The 15,775-nt window shown below is 29.4% G+C and overlaps 1 protein-coding gene across 1 annotated transcript; it reads right to left on the reverse strand.

The window, feature by feature from the left end:
• Positions 1-13,484: 13,484 nt before the first annotated feature.
• Positions 13,485-15,481, reverse strand: LOC108331370 (protein RGF1 INDUCIBLE TRANSCRIPTION FACTOR 1). The gene is made up of 4 exons (XM_017566019.2): positions 15,245-15,481; positions 14,913-15,158; positions 14,637-14,777; positions 13,485-14,035 (listed from the first exon to the last, which is right to left on the reverse strand). The coding sequence occupies exons 1-4, from the start codon at positions 15,251-15,253 to the stop codon at positions 13,709-13,711; spliced, it is 723 nt and encodes a 240-aa protein (XP_017421508.1). The 5' UTR covers positions 15,254-15,481; the 3' UTR covers positions 13,485-13,708.
• Between the last annotated feature and the right edge of the window lie 294 nt (positions 15,482-15,775).

Consider the following 15,775-nt stretch of genomic DNA (forward strand, 5'->3'; position numbering starts at 1 on the left):
AGAATTGAATCTCAAATTTGTGATGAAACTCTCTTAATGATGTTAGAAAGGTTTAAACAATCTTAATCAAGTGTAAATGAAGTATTTGATATATGTTTGGAGGATTAGAAGTTGGGAGATTGTAGTGAAATTGGTAAGGATTGGTGTTGATCATAATTCTGCAAAATTATGTAGTTCACTGAGGGTCTTTAATTGACCGTTCGACTTCTCTCTGGTACTCGGTCTTAACTGAGTTCTACTTTTGTGGATTCTTAGTTAATGACCGATCGGTCTTGCGATGATATTCAAGTGAATATAACAGTCGGTCTAGACATAACATTTAATTGTAAACAACGTTCATTCTATTATATGCTTTAACTGTTATTGACCGCTCAGTCATGTACTGTCTTGGTAGTGATCGGTCAGTTACCAGCACTCGTTCTCAGTAGTGCTTGGTCTTGCATTAAGCACGCGGTCTCGTCATAGTACCCAAATTATGTACTTGTAATTGAAACTAAGAGTGTTCGGCCTAATTTAATAGTGTTTGGCCTGATTTGGTAGTGTTCAGCTTAAGCTTGTAGTGTTCGGTCTAAGCTCTTAGGTTTCAGTTAAAAGCTTTTAGTATTCGGTTATGTCTAAAGGTAGGTGTTCTACAATGTTCGGTTATGTGAGCCTCTAGGGAGTGTTCTCCCGTTCGGTCTTGATTTAGGGGTGGGACTTTGTGTTTACTAATAAGTTTGATTGTATAAATGAAGAAGTATGATGGCATTAAAGTATGACGTGATTTGTATTATAAGGATATGAACGAGTGTTCCAAGGAGGAATATCTCATGGATGGGTATTGAATGGTAAAGTATGAATGTGGTTATGCTTAACTGGCGTTGATCCTGATATTTTATGATTACTCACTCTCACGTAGAGAGGAGTAACTCATGTGTGAGAATGACAGGAGGTCCTAGTCCATAAGGTGAACTTGGGCAAGGTATAACGGACTAACCTCGGGTGGTAGATGTTGAGGGCATCCCAGCTACTACACCATCCAGGTGCAAAAACGTCGTAGCTACACAATTCATACCGCTTGGACAGTCATAATAAAAGTGGTTGGTCATTGTATGTATTATACGTTCGGTCATTGCTGGAAATATATGTTTGGTTGTTACATGATTGACATGTTGGTTTTTGTTTACTCTTATGTCTGTCTGAATTATATGTTATCATAGTTAATTAAATTACACTAGCTTACCCTTATTTTCCTGTCTGGTCATGTTGTCCGTTCGGTCGTCTTTGTCATTGTAATGATCACTCTGTGGGTGTGAGCAAAAGGTGAGGAGGGTTCTCTGGAGTAGGCACTGGTAGAAGATGATGTATCAGTGTAGGTTTCTGTAAAGTTTTTAATTTATGATTATTTTAGGATAACTGTAAGTTAGATTTATTTCCTTTAAGTGTTCTATTTTATTGTAAATGTAAGAAATATTAAGTATAGTTTACAGCTATATTTTTGGGATGTTACACCTTTATTTATTATTTTCGTCACAATATTTTTTGTAAATAATATTTTTAATCGATTCTAATTAAAGTGAATTTTACATTTATGAAACTTTAAAATGATTATATGATTTTCTAAATTTGAATTTTCTGCTATTTTAGTTTTCTATTTTATATGATCTTTAAAAGTTCAATAAGATTTGCTGAATTTTTGTAAATAAATCATATAAGTTAAAATTTTCATATTTTATCTTATACTTTTGTATCTCACCCAAAATTACATCGTTTTGTAAAATAAATCAAAAGCAAGCATTGCTGACTGTGTGGTGGAGCCTATTCTAACTTGGCTTTACTTGTAAAATAAAACGAAACATTAATTTCGAAGTTGTATTCAATCATCTAATTGACAAATATTTAGTTTGTAGAAGCTATAAAAAGTTTTTCTCTATAAATGAATGGATGTTCATACATATATAAAGACGACTAATTAAGAAAATACATATATAATAGAGGAATGGAGCTCATAAATTAAATCAATGTCAAAGACTGAAATCCTGAATTTAATAAAATAAGATGTGTTTGCAACTGTAGAACTGAGAGATGACAAGTTAGGAGAAGTGTTGCAATCATGGGTGTCAAAATGGAGGTTGGTTTTTGATAAATATCATCATTTCTTTTACTTCAACATTCCTTACTTTGTCGATTAAAAATAAATATCTCTATATCACTCCTAAAAGTTAAAGGCTTCATTTAAACAGCTTAGAAACATATTTTGTGATTAATTTATAAGATGTTTTTTTATTTCATTTTCATAAAATAGTTTATATGACCAATGCACATTGAATTTACGGGAAAAAAAAAATCAAATTCAAATCTTACTTTGATCACCACATTCTTTCAATTATTCCTCCAAATACATTTTGAATCACATACACTTCGATGAGGTATAAGATCTTTAATATATATTAGTGAAATTTTCAATATTATTATTATAAAATTAAATATAATTAATTTTATAATTTTATTATAAACAAGGTTTTATTTTGTAGGTAATTTTTAATGGAAAAATTATTAATTTAGAAAATATCAAATAAAAAAATGGTTAAATTATAAAAAAAATCACTTAAAGGTAAAATTAGAAAAATAATTATTTTAATTTGAAAAAAAAATATTTAAAGGATAAAATTGAAAAATAAATGTGTATATCATAAAAAATATTCTCTTTATATACAAGTATATAGGCATAGATAAATATATATAGTTATAGATAATACATAAGTAAATTTAACTATTAACTTTTACGCATAATAAATTATAATAATTGTTGCTTGTTTCTTTTTTTTTAAACCTACTTTTGGTTTTCTTTTGTTTTAGAAAATTCACAATTTTTATTTTTAACTTTTTTACCAAATAATTTTAGTTTCTTAATTTTTAATCATTCACTTTTATTTCTTGTTTTTTTACGTGATGTTTATCTTTTGATATTTTGATTATCTATAAGCACGCTTAACTATGGAGTTCTTATGAGTCAGGCTACCGAAAAGCAAATGCATTTGTTAATATGAGTAGTCAAATCAATTCCTTTAAGCTATCCTTCAACTGTATAGTCTCATACCTACACAGTCTCCGGATCCCTCTCATTCCAGTGTATGTTCGATTTGTCCATGTACCCCTTCCACTCGAAGCCTGCCAGGAGCCGCTCCTTGTTTGTGCCCCCTGCACCATGCCTCTTGCACCGGCGACACTCTCCGCCCTCGTCTCAGTGTCCGGGTGTCACAATTTTCTTTTTACATTTGGGCATGACACAAACAGATTATTGGAAAAAAAAATACATGAGATGTTTCTTACAGAAGTGAAAAAGATAGCGGTTATATAAATTTGTTATAAAATGTAATTTCAGAATGATTCAGTATATTTTAAAAAATAAAAATTAAGTAAATATGCAGACAATTAAGTATTAGTTATTCATAAGCAAATGAATTTACTGGTTATTAGTTATTCATATGCAAATGAATTTAATGGTTATAGTTATAGATAATTAATATTAAGATACTAAATTATGGAAAATTTAAAATAAAATCCAAAAAGTACAATCAAAATTATGTTAGATGTTTATATGTTTCTTTTTCACTTAAAAATTAATTTAGTTAAAATATTATTGAACACTTGAATATTTGATACAAAGAGAAGCTTTTCAGTTAGTCAGGTTGTTAAGCAAGGTGGGTGTGATAAGAGTGAAGTTAGAGAAAATACTTTTCTTTCTCTACTTGATAAGTGAATTCTCGAGAATGAAAACATTTCTTCTATAAAAAAAGTATTTTAGAAGGTAGTAATTTAAAAATAGTGAGACTCGATTATTTTAATAATTAAAGAATTTTAATATAAATAGTTTTAATGAGTTTCATTATTTTAAAACACACCATCTCTTTAAAAACTATTATTCTATAGTTATTTGACTTCCCTCTAGGAGTTCTTCGCATTCATCTGTTTGAAGATCAAAGACCGCCTAAGTGATGACAACGACAAGATCTTCAAGTCTACCCGACTAGTTTCTCCAAAAGAGTAAGTTAGTTTCTACTCTTTTTCTTTGGTCTGTCTCGTTTCCTTTACATGTTGTGAAGAAGAGAAAGATAACTTTCAGTCTGAAAAAGAGAAAGATAGTTATGTCGTGAAGAGTAGCAGGAGGTCCTTAGCCTGATGGTAAATTGTTTTGGCCATAGATGTTTGACAGATTCACCTCGGAATATGACAATTGATGTGGATGAGTTGTTGTTGCACCACCTCTGGAGAAGAGCCCTATAGTTCAATATAAATACATGTGTTTGAATGGTCAAGTCTAGATGAAAGAATTGTATGACTTAGGATTGAATGTTTATTTGTGTTATATGTGTAATTCTATAAATGTAGTATATGATTGTTTTTGGTACATTAGTTTGCTCTTTCTCCTCTGTGTTGTTTGTCTATTTTGTTTATTCTATTTTATAATGATCATTTTAATGGTGTGAGCTTAGGGAATGTCTCGAGTGAACATGGAAGAGATGAAGTTGAGACAAAAAAATATGAAGTTGTGTTTTAGCTTCATTTGTTTTTGAAAAACCTATTACACTTTTGATTCAATATGATATCTCATAATTGTCTTAAGATTTTGTATATTTTTTGTTATTATAAGTTATTTATAAATATTTGTAACAGTATCTTATAAGATTTTTTTGAACAGACTGTTTTATAATATTGAAAGTGACAAATCCCATTATAGTTGAGTGCTATCAAAATTGGTATGTTACAATAAAAACCTTATATAAATTAGTAAGACGTTTATCATATAAACTATTTCTCTTAGTTTTTACTTTGTAAATTAAAGCTTATTTTTTTTATTTTAATATATATTTTTATTATATTTAATTATTATTTTTATTTTTTTAAATATCTTCAATTTAAACATATAAACAAAAAAAATACATAAAATGAATTAATACTTATTAGATAACCTAGTTTAAAAGAAATAAAATGTCTAAATTTTAAAAATATATTTTTTTAAAAAATTGGTATACTAAGAAGTTTAATTGTTTTTTTTCTAAAAATTATTACTTAATGATATAAAACTAAACACAAATTTTATTATGATAAATTTATTTAGTTATTTTATTTTATATTTTCCGATTATCTTATCAGTAAATTACATAAAGGTATAATCTATTAATTTGAAACTTACAAGTTAATTAGATAGAAACTAACTTGTTTATGAGCTAATTTTATCAAATGCTGTCTGCTTCTTGTAATTCATTTAACCCTAGAGCTAAGTTCAGGGACAGGTTAACTTTTTTATTATTTTTTCTTCTAAGAAGACTCCAAACAAATTTATTATCAGAATATGTTAATTTTTAATCTCCACAAACATTTTGTTTCACTTTTTTTTATGTTCTTCGGTTTAAGTTAGAAGGTCGACGTTTACGTTTATGTCTTAAAAGTTTTAGTTCTTCTGTATGTCAGTGTTTATCTTATTTATTCGATCAAACGGAAAGAATATATACAGAAGATATATATCTACGCTAAATCAACAAAAATTCGATCGTTAGGATAATTAATGTTATGAAATATAATTACTAATATTTTTGTCTCAAAGTTATATTTATAATTTTCAATTTAACAACGATTTAATTGCAATTGAATGGTTGATAATCAACTTTACTAATTGCAGTTTAATTGCAAATGTTATTATTTATTATTTTACCATTTAAGTAAATTAACCAACAAGATACTTTCACTAGTGCAGCGAGGGGCTTTTACCGCGGTTATTTTTCACTATACGTCGCGGTTTACGAACCGCGGCATATTCAGCCGCGGTAGTAAGTCAGAGACTTTAGGCCGCGGTTATGACCGCGGTATATAGGTTGCGGAATATGCCGCGGTTGTCCAAAGAACCGCTGCCTAAATCCTTTTTTTAAAAAAAAAAAATTTGTCCACTATATGCCGCGGTTGGGGTTACAACCGCGGCATATTCCCCTGCATGTGACAGCACCTACTACCACATAATCTACTTCTCATTCCATCTCTGTGCACAAGTGTTTCTCTTTCTCCCAATCAATCACCGCATCTCAAATTGAAGAGAAAGAACGCTCATTCACGAAAGGAGCACTCCAGGACAGTGCTTCCAGCTCACACGTGACCGTGACCGTGCTTCTCTTCTCCATCATCTCTTCACACTCTGAATCATCACTTTCTCCCTGCTTCCAAGCATAAAGCTTCTCCAGCAAAAATGAAAAGGGTCGTGTGCATCCACACACTTCACCTACCAGCTTGCTTCATTCTCAAAATAAAGTGGCCATGAGTAAATCAGCAAATATAAGTAAAAATCAGCTCTTAATTCATCATCCAAAAACAGCGTTCCAGTCAAGAAATGAAAGACTTCAATCGAAGTGCATAAAAACTAATTCTCGAAGTTGTTGAGCGTCTGCGCGAACAAGACGATTCTGTTCCAAAGTTTTTATTTTTAACTCTGACCGGGGAATCTACCGCGGTTCACTACTTAACCGCGGTATAAGATTGCATTTTTTAAATTATTTTTAAACTATATGCCGCGGTTCGGAGGCAACCGCGGTAGAAGATGACATTTTGAAATTATTTTTAAACTATATGCCGCGGTTCGGAGGCAACCGCGGTAGAAGATGACATTTTTGAAATTATTTTTAAACTATATGCCGCGGTTCGGCGGCAACCGCGGTAGAAGATGGCATTTTTAAAATTATTTTTAAACTATATGCCGCGGTTCGGCGGCAACCGCGGTAGAAGATGGCATTTTTAAAATTATTTTTAAACTATATACCGCGGTTCGGAGGGCAACCGCGGTATATTCCTCTAAATATTTCAAATTCATTTTAAATTTATTTCATGTAGGAGAATAGGTTGCGGTTACTCTGAGAACCGCGGCATATAGGCTGTTATTTAATTTTTTTTTCAGACGTGGCGTCAAAGGGGATGGTTGACTGGCGTATATGCCGCGGTTCCCCTCTGAACCGCGGTATATTCCTTCGATTTATTTACAAAACTGCTACCGCGCACCATTATGCTGCGGTTTCTAGTGAACCGTGGCATAATGTGCGCTGTAAAAACCCAAATTTTTACTAGTGTTTTTTTTTTGTCAAAAAAATGGAATAGATTCACACTTTGAAAAATGGACATTTTTTTATAGATTGGTGATAAGACAAAACACACCACATAATGCGTTAGTCTATAAATTAATTGGATCTCATGTAATCTAACAATACGTTAACAAAATTCGGGCCAATTTAAATATTCGAACCAACATTAACCCCTCGAGGCAATTAGTGATAGAGATAGCTTCCTCCATATTTTGGATTTGCAGGATTAAACTAACAACTACAATGTTAGGGTCCTTTCATCCCAGTAATCATAAAACAATTTTTTTGGTTAATGTAAGCAATCGAGAGAATTATAAAGTAACTAACTATGCTTTACAATTAATTATAGAACTAGCTACTCATGTATAATGCGAGCCAATTCAACTCACACAAGTTGATTTATTAGTAATTAAGTTAAAAAAAAATGAGATAGTTTAACTTGATTTACTTTATTAATAAGTAAAATGTTTTATAATTTAACTCGATTCATTATAAGTGAATCGTGAATTAACTTATTTAAATATATTTTATATGTTCTTTTATATGTCTTTTTAAACTTGGTTTTATATATTTATTATAATAATTTACGTGAATCGAGTCAATTCACATATTTATAAGCATCACAATTAAAATATTTTTTATTTTATTAATTATTGATTACAAAGATAATAAGTTAAAGTTAAATTGTTAACTTATATGTCTGAACAAAATTAAAATTAAACAATTAAATTATATTAAGTAAATATTATGAAAAAAAATGAAAATTTACTAGTTAATCTATTTTCAACTTGTTTTGAATCCATTAATTTGTAACATGGTTAAATTTAATCTATTTTTAGAAAACGAATTTTAAATTTATGAGATTAGAAATTAATGATAATTCAATAAATAATCATATGGTAGACTTAATAAATATTAAATTTTATTATAATAAATTTTGAATTACTTTAATGAATATGCAAACTTCGTATAGTAGGTGTTTTGTGGTTCAATTATTGTTTGATATAAAGTTGTTGAACAAATGAAACACTAATTATCAAAAAGAAGAAAAAAAGATAGACACTACGCACTGACTATTTTCGGCAATGCATTTTTATTAATATTTTATTTTCATGCATGAACCTGGAAGAAAATCCATTCTCAACAATAAATAAATAAATAAAAGGCATTTTATTAGTGACTCATGAAACTTTTCTGATGTGGCTACACCCATCGAGCTCTGTCCCACCAACCTCTCATTTATATCAAATAACAGCTTTTTACTCTAAAGTTTCCTGCTTTCTCTTATTTCCTTTTCATTTATTCTTATACAAATGTTAATGACGTTATCACTGGATACGCTATTTTTAAAGCCTCTACTATAAAACTATCAAAAATTAAATCTAAAACATTATTCTTGGAATAATATCTATATGTTAATAAAAAATCGTAACTATCACATTTGTAATTCAATTTTTTAATTAGTAATAAACAATCTCAATTATTTTGTAATGGTCATCATAAATATATACTAAGGAGAAAGTTTGAAACGCATAGCTTTATTCAGCACCTAAAAATGAAAAATATAAATAGAATACGTCATGTAGTTCTATAAATATAAATAAATAAATTAAGATAAAGAATGTGCATTGTACTAGGTGCAGTTACTCATACTGTTTATTTGGAATAAGTTATAGACTTGATAACTGTCTTCAACTACTGAAATTTCAATATAAAAAAGAGAGTACAACATCGAATCAAATAAGTAGCTAAACAAGAAAATCAATAATTTATAAACTATATATCATTTCATAGATTTGAAAATGGGTTACTCTGTTGCAAAACAAACACTTTAATTTGGTTAAATTTAAATAAGAATTTCTAAAACAAACCATTTTAAAGATAATTATCTTGTTAAAAATTAAATAAATTAACTTATTAAAAAAATAAAAAAAATATTTATTTTTAAATTAGACAGGTTAGACAAACAGATAAAAAAAGTTAAAATCTGCTTAGTTTTAAAAGATAAACACAAAAAACTCTTTCGAAATCTAACAAACTTAGTATATTTATTAGTTTGCAATGGACATTATAAGCTACAGATAAATTTAAGAAACATTATACAACGAAAGAAAAGCAAAAACCAAGTAAAAAATAAGGTGACAGTATAGAAATCTATATAATATAATATATTGAAAAAAAAATTCACTTGAATTTATATTACTTCTATGATGGTAAAAGTTTTCTTGGAGTTCTTTTTATAGGTAAATTTTTCTTCGTAATATAGTTAACACACAGAAGAAGAAAAAAAAAATAATCAAAGATTGTTATTCATTAACCAAGAGCTGAGCCATGAAAACATCAAAATGAGATGAAAACACTAATCAAAGATTGCAATCGAACTCATAACACAATATCGAAGCCATGGAAGCTAGTAAGAACATGTACTAATAAAGCAGATTATATATGTAAAGAAAATTATGTGAGTATTTAGTATAAATGTTTGTGTTGCAATGATGTTAATTAAAAGTTATTTTTGTGGAAGTGGGACATTATAGCCTACTTCCTAGGCGGTTTCAGCTTGGGAAAACTTCCTGGGTGCTGGGCAATGGCTGAAAGGTGCATAATAAAGACAACAACATTTGTTTTATTAACTAGTTTGGTCGTACTTAAAAAGTGTTTATTAGTGGGTATCCCTTTAAGAACACAGTCTTAGGGGCCCAAAACCACACAAGATTATGTTAGGTTGGATAAACCATTATATATATAATAATCATATGGGAAAGGAACATAAACATGGCCATGCCTCCATTAGGAATAAAACACAATAAATGAAATGAAACTAGAGAAGAGTAAAATTAAAAAAAAGAAAAAACCCTAATTCAACCAATGAGAAGCACCTTTTGTGGAAAAAAAAAAGTTGAAATAGTCGTCAAAATTGGAGCATTCTGCGCATGACGTCACTCTACCAAAGACGCATAGAGGTGAACTTTTTCAAGGGCGTGATGCTTTTAGGGTTTTTCCTACACTCACCATGCATATGCTTTGATGAACAAAAGTTTAATTTTTCGTATGGTCTTCCATAGTTGAGATTATCTTTTTTTTTTTTGTATATAGAAAAATGGTAACAATATTGTATGTGTTTATACTATTAAGTTCTATTGGGTATGTTTTTTCTTCTAAGGTAATAATAAGAAATGGAGTTAGTGGGAAATAATTGAAGTGGGTTAATCGTGTTTTACAGTAATAATGAAAGAGTGTTGTTGAGAGTATTAATGGGTGATTATGACTTGAAAGAGACAAATTCAGATTTGCAAATCTGAAATCTTGAGCATATTCGAGACTAGAATGGAAGTTTCATTAGCATACATATTCATCATTTTGTTGCAAAGTCCTTTTGTGTGGGATGCCCTTAACTTGTGGCCAAAGGGTATTCGTATCATTGCAGAATAAGGGCAAAACTTCTTTGAAAATGTTGGGTGTCTTTTATTTTTCATTAATCATAGTTGGAGAAAAAACAAATAAAGATTTGAACTCTATACTTAAAATAATATTATAGTAGGAACTGATTTCTATGTTATTTGATTAAGAATCACAAATTGCTATCACTTTCTACAAAGAAGCTTACACTAATTTGTGTTATAGAGGCTACATAGATTTGTTTTTATCTTTGTATCCTTATTTTTATATTCTACGTGCATATAAGAGTTGGAGCATTCTAAATACTCTATAATTAATATATTCTTTTGTTGATAAAAAAAAATCCCTTCTCAGTTCATTGTTTCTTCTTTTGTTTTAGACAGTGTTGATTTTAGCAATATTTTAATTTTAACAGTTAATCTTGCTAATATACGTTTAAACATAAAATAAATTATAAATTGTACTATTAGCCAATGAAACAAAGTAAAGTATTAGTTAAAATCTCTCAATGTTTTCGGGAGGAACACATATATGCAATTTTATATAATTTAAAAGTTCACGAAAGTGTAATTAAATGGAATTTATTTGTTTATATTTTTTAAAAAAATATTATTCATTCAAATTGATCAAGATTACAGAGTATGAAAATTACCCAAAAGTTAGAATTTAAGCTACTTTATAGAAAGATAAGATATTTTGAATGGTTGGTTTGAAAGGGAGAGACCACGAACAAGGGATTTTTTTGTTCTTTTCAAGTAATGAATAAGATATCACATAATGGACCACTTGCTAGCTATTATTTTCTTCACCCCTTCAATTACTAACTTGCTTGTCTCATGTTAAAACTCCAACCAAAGTTTGGCCCACCAAATATCAGTCGAATCAATGTAGATGTTTAAGCTCAGTATCACCCTATTTTTGAGAATAACATTACATTTTCAATTATTCAAGTTTTTTCAACATTTATCGCCTATGTTTAACTTATTTTAACAAAATTTTAAGTTTTATTGAACGAATATCTAACTGAAAATTAATTATAAAAAGCACCGTATAATGAGTTGTTTATATTTTCTATGCGTAACTAAATATCAATTTATTACCGATATTATTTTGATAATTAATTTATCGTTTTTAATTGACTTAATTACTTATTTTGTTCAGTGTTGTAGAAACTTACCTAATTACTGACCCAGTTAAAACCGTGAGTCAAAATTGATCAAGTAAGCATTAAAAACAATTAAATATATTGTATATGTTTAACACAATTTGACAAAACTAACTCAAATTTAATTTTATAGCATAATAAAAAATTAATTTATGAAATAATAAAAAAGTTTAAGACTTTGTGATTCTCTAGCCAAATTATTAACAATTCTACAATTCTATAAACAAGTTCAATGTATATATAAATAAAATAATCTAGATCAAATCAATTATCAGTACAAAAAAAAATCTTTAAATATCAAACAATTTTAGAAATTAAAAATAAAGATTCATTATATTGATTAATTTATATACTAATTTATAAATTAAAAATTATTAATATCTAAACATTAGTCATACTTTTTACAATAAAAAAAACATTAGTATCTAATGTTTCCTTAAGTGTTAATCATCAAGTTTTAACTTCTTTCAAGTTTTTCTAATTCTTAAGAAGTACAAATCCTTTTATTTCATCTTCTAAAATTTTGATTCTTTTTGTAGTCCGTTTCCCATGCAATTTCCTTTTATTTTATCTATTTCTGTTTTTCTGACATATTTATTGTTTGTATTCCTTTAAGTTTTTCTTCTCTTTCTTCAACAACTCAAAAAAGTAAAAAACTTAACTTCAGTTTAGCCTATGTAAGGTTTTGTTTTTCAATAAAAAAGAAGTAAAAGTTAAAAATGCTTAACTAAATTTAAATTGACATAGATTTTTTACTTATTCGAAAATTATTAAAATTCTGTGTGGCCGTAAAGTTGATTAAGTTAACACTAATAATGTTTAGGGTTTTGTTTAGTCTAATGACAACTCATCACGCGGTATTCTTGTACTAGTAATTCTGGGACTTACTATGCTTGGTTTTGAGATTGTTGGAGTAAAAAAACAGTGGCACGTTGATCAATAATTAAACCAATAATAGTGTTTATCAATAATATTCTTCTCTTTCAATTAATTGAAATATCATTAAAAAAATATATCCATTCAAAATTAAAACATACAGAGAACTAGGCCAATATACAATAGACTCAAGGTATAACAAAATTAAAACCATTTTTATTATCCATGCTTGGTATAATGACCACTTACAATATTTAGTGGAAAAAATCACACAATTTTATTCATCAATTTATCTAATTAATGTTAAATACTGTGTGATTTTCCACCGTCGTTGTGAATCACCAGCAATAAGAAAAGATTTCTTTAAACAAAAAATGAAATTAAGAAGCGACCTTATGATGACACTTCTCAAAAGAAACACTTCTATGATTAAAGTTTGTATCTTGGATAACACTTAGCCAAAAAAGCATTATTTTCTATTCTTAAGTAATTTTTAGCATCTTAAGTACTATAAGAACGCTAATTTTCTCGTAAAAAGGCTAAACATGCAATTAATGATGCCAACTTTTCTGTAATTACTTTTACTTTGGTAAACTCAATTCAGGTAAAGCAGCAAGGTTGTAAAGGTCTCAGTAACCAACGAAATTTTGTTAATATTCCAAGGACAAATCACTCATGTCTTATGATAATTAGTGCTAAGCTATTAAATAAGTTGCACGCATGAATTTTAAACGGTTATCATTTAATGCCATTTCATATATAGGTTTAACCCTAACTAGGAGAAGCATTTATTTTATTTAATTTTTTCATCTTTTTAAAATGAATTAAAAATATTGAGTATATATATACTAATGGGTACGCCAAACTTGGAACGAAAAATATTTAAAAAATAATAATAATGCAGAGTATTAAAATGAATGAATGTAGAGATACCTTGGTTGGAATGGGCATCCACGTGATACCACCGAACAATGCTCCGACCAAGTAATAATTAATCAAAACTAAAGACTTCAATTTCGAGAGTGAAAGAGAGGATTTTGAATATCCCACTTCAGTCAAAATATCCTATTATTAATAATTAAAAAATTTAGAAATATCTTTTTTTTTTCTTGTGAACTAATAATCCTTGTGTTACCCTAGTTAGGGTTTATGAGTATTGATGTTCCTAACACAAAGGAGATCTATGAGGAATGCCTTTCCTTCTGCTCATGCCAGTGGCCATGTCTTCATGGGAAACCTTGTTGCTCATTGATCTTGCACACACATTCCACCCACTACGCTTCTTCCTTACAATCTCTGTGCAAGCCATGCTCATGTTCTCTGACCCTGAAGATGAACTCATTGGCTCATCACAATCCACAATGGTTGAACGAGTCATTTCATCATCACCCATCATCTCTTGTGGAATCAGAAAATCAGAGTTTAGTTGCAGTGACTTGCATGTTCTCAAATAGGAAGAGAGGTCCTTGTAGTGTTTCAACACAAAATCCACCTATACAATATTAAATATATAAATGAATTTACTTGAAACTTCTATATTGAGATTAAGTAAAAATGAAAAATAAGATCCATGTAAACATGAACGATAAGGTTTTATACTGAAAGTCTCTTGTATAAAAAGTAAATCACTATTTCCTTGTTATGTACAATTACTTATCTAACTAGAGTGCAACTAATAGTTTAAGAATTGGTTAAGATTATTAGTACATAATAACATAGAAAATTACGCATGAACACCTTATGGTACAAGATACACAAAGAGAGCAATAGAGGGGAAAAAATAACAGTGTACATATGATAGAGGATACGATGTTAAGCATACATAAAAAAAAAATTATGTCTGTCAACAAAAGAATAAACATTATACTCTAACTAAGTTCAATTTGTTGATGTTCTATTTCAATTCATTTCACCTGTGTGAAGTCAGTGGCAGAATTATAAGTAAACTGCAGAAGGGTTTTCAGATTGTTATTCACTGAAGCATAAAGGGTGTCACTTGTGTGTAACCAGTTGCAGAATTATAAGTAAACTGCAAAAGGGTTTTTACATTGTTGTTGACTGAAGCATAAAGGGTGGAATATGCATGTATGTACCTTGCATCCCAGAGAGCAATGGATAAAAGGTTCTTGGAGACTTCTATCACAGGAAGTGCAGTAGTTTCCTGACCCCTTGAATTGCCGGTTTTGTGGTCTCTTCTTGATGAACACCACCTTGGCACTGTTGATGGTATAAGGCTATAAAAAAATTGAAGAGATTTTGAATTATCAAAGTATGATTGCCGAGTGACAAAGTTAGTAAAGTTTTACTGTTAATTAAAGGAAGAACTCATCAAATGCACTAAAGAGCATGATATATTTATATATGTATACCTGGACGTTGGAGCAATCTATGAGTTTGTGAAGATCTTCCAATCTGACAACATCATGATATACATAACGGCGAACCTGCAGAAGCCTATGGAAGCGATGGGAGGGTAAGCAGTGGGGACAAATACTGGTGCAACAATCTAAGCAGCAAATATTCTTCTCATTCTTCTTTGCATTCTCATGATACGAGCATCCCACAAAGAACTTTTGTGCATAGAGAGCTTCCAACCATGCAGGTTTAAGGTTTCCCTGCATCAAGCAACAGTTGTAAGTTATTTGAAGCAAAAGGGTGAGTCATGAGTAAATTAGTATGGAGAAAAGAGGGGAATTCAAACCATGATCATTTGTGGAAAGAAGGGTGTTTGAAAGATCTGGTTGTGGTGTGAGAGAGAGAAGGAGAGGATGGGAATAAGAGTATTTATGGAGAATCACAAGATAAGAAAAGGACATATATATTTATTCTTCCTTGAATAGGTAGACACCATTTTGTCGATAGGGGAAAGTTATTATATGAGAGAGAGAGAGAGAAGGGAAAGTCATAAAGAAACAAGTTAAGATATGAGAGAGGAACGTGCGCGGTGTTTCTGTGTCTCCCATTTCTCTTTGGCTTCCTTGGCTTATGGGCTCTTTTCTTATACAACCTAACCTCTCTCTTTCAACCAGCTGCGCTTGTAACATTTTTAATGGATCAAATTGGTGTTCTAAAGAAAAAGGACAAACATTTTTGGTTTAAAAAAAAAATAGTAAAACGTTGGTAACACTTTTTTAATGTATTTCTTTATTGTGTTAAAAATTATATAACTTTTTGAGTCCTAATTTACATTTAATTTGACTAACCATAATTAAAAAGTTTTTTTTTTAAATAA

This window comes from Vigna angularis, chromosome 4 (genome assembly GCF_016808095.1).
Source record: "Vigna angularis cultivar LongXiaoDou No.4 chromosome 4, ASM1680809v1, whole genome shotgun sequence".
Taxonomy (NCBI): Eukaryota; Viridiplantae; Streptophyta; class Magnoliopsida; order Fabales; family Fabaceae; genus Vigna; species Vigna angularis.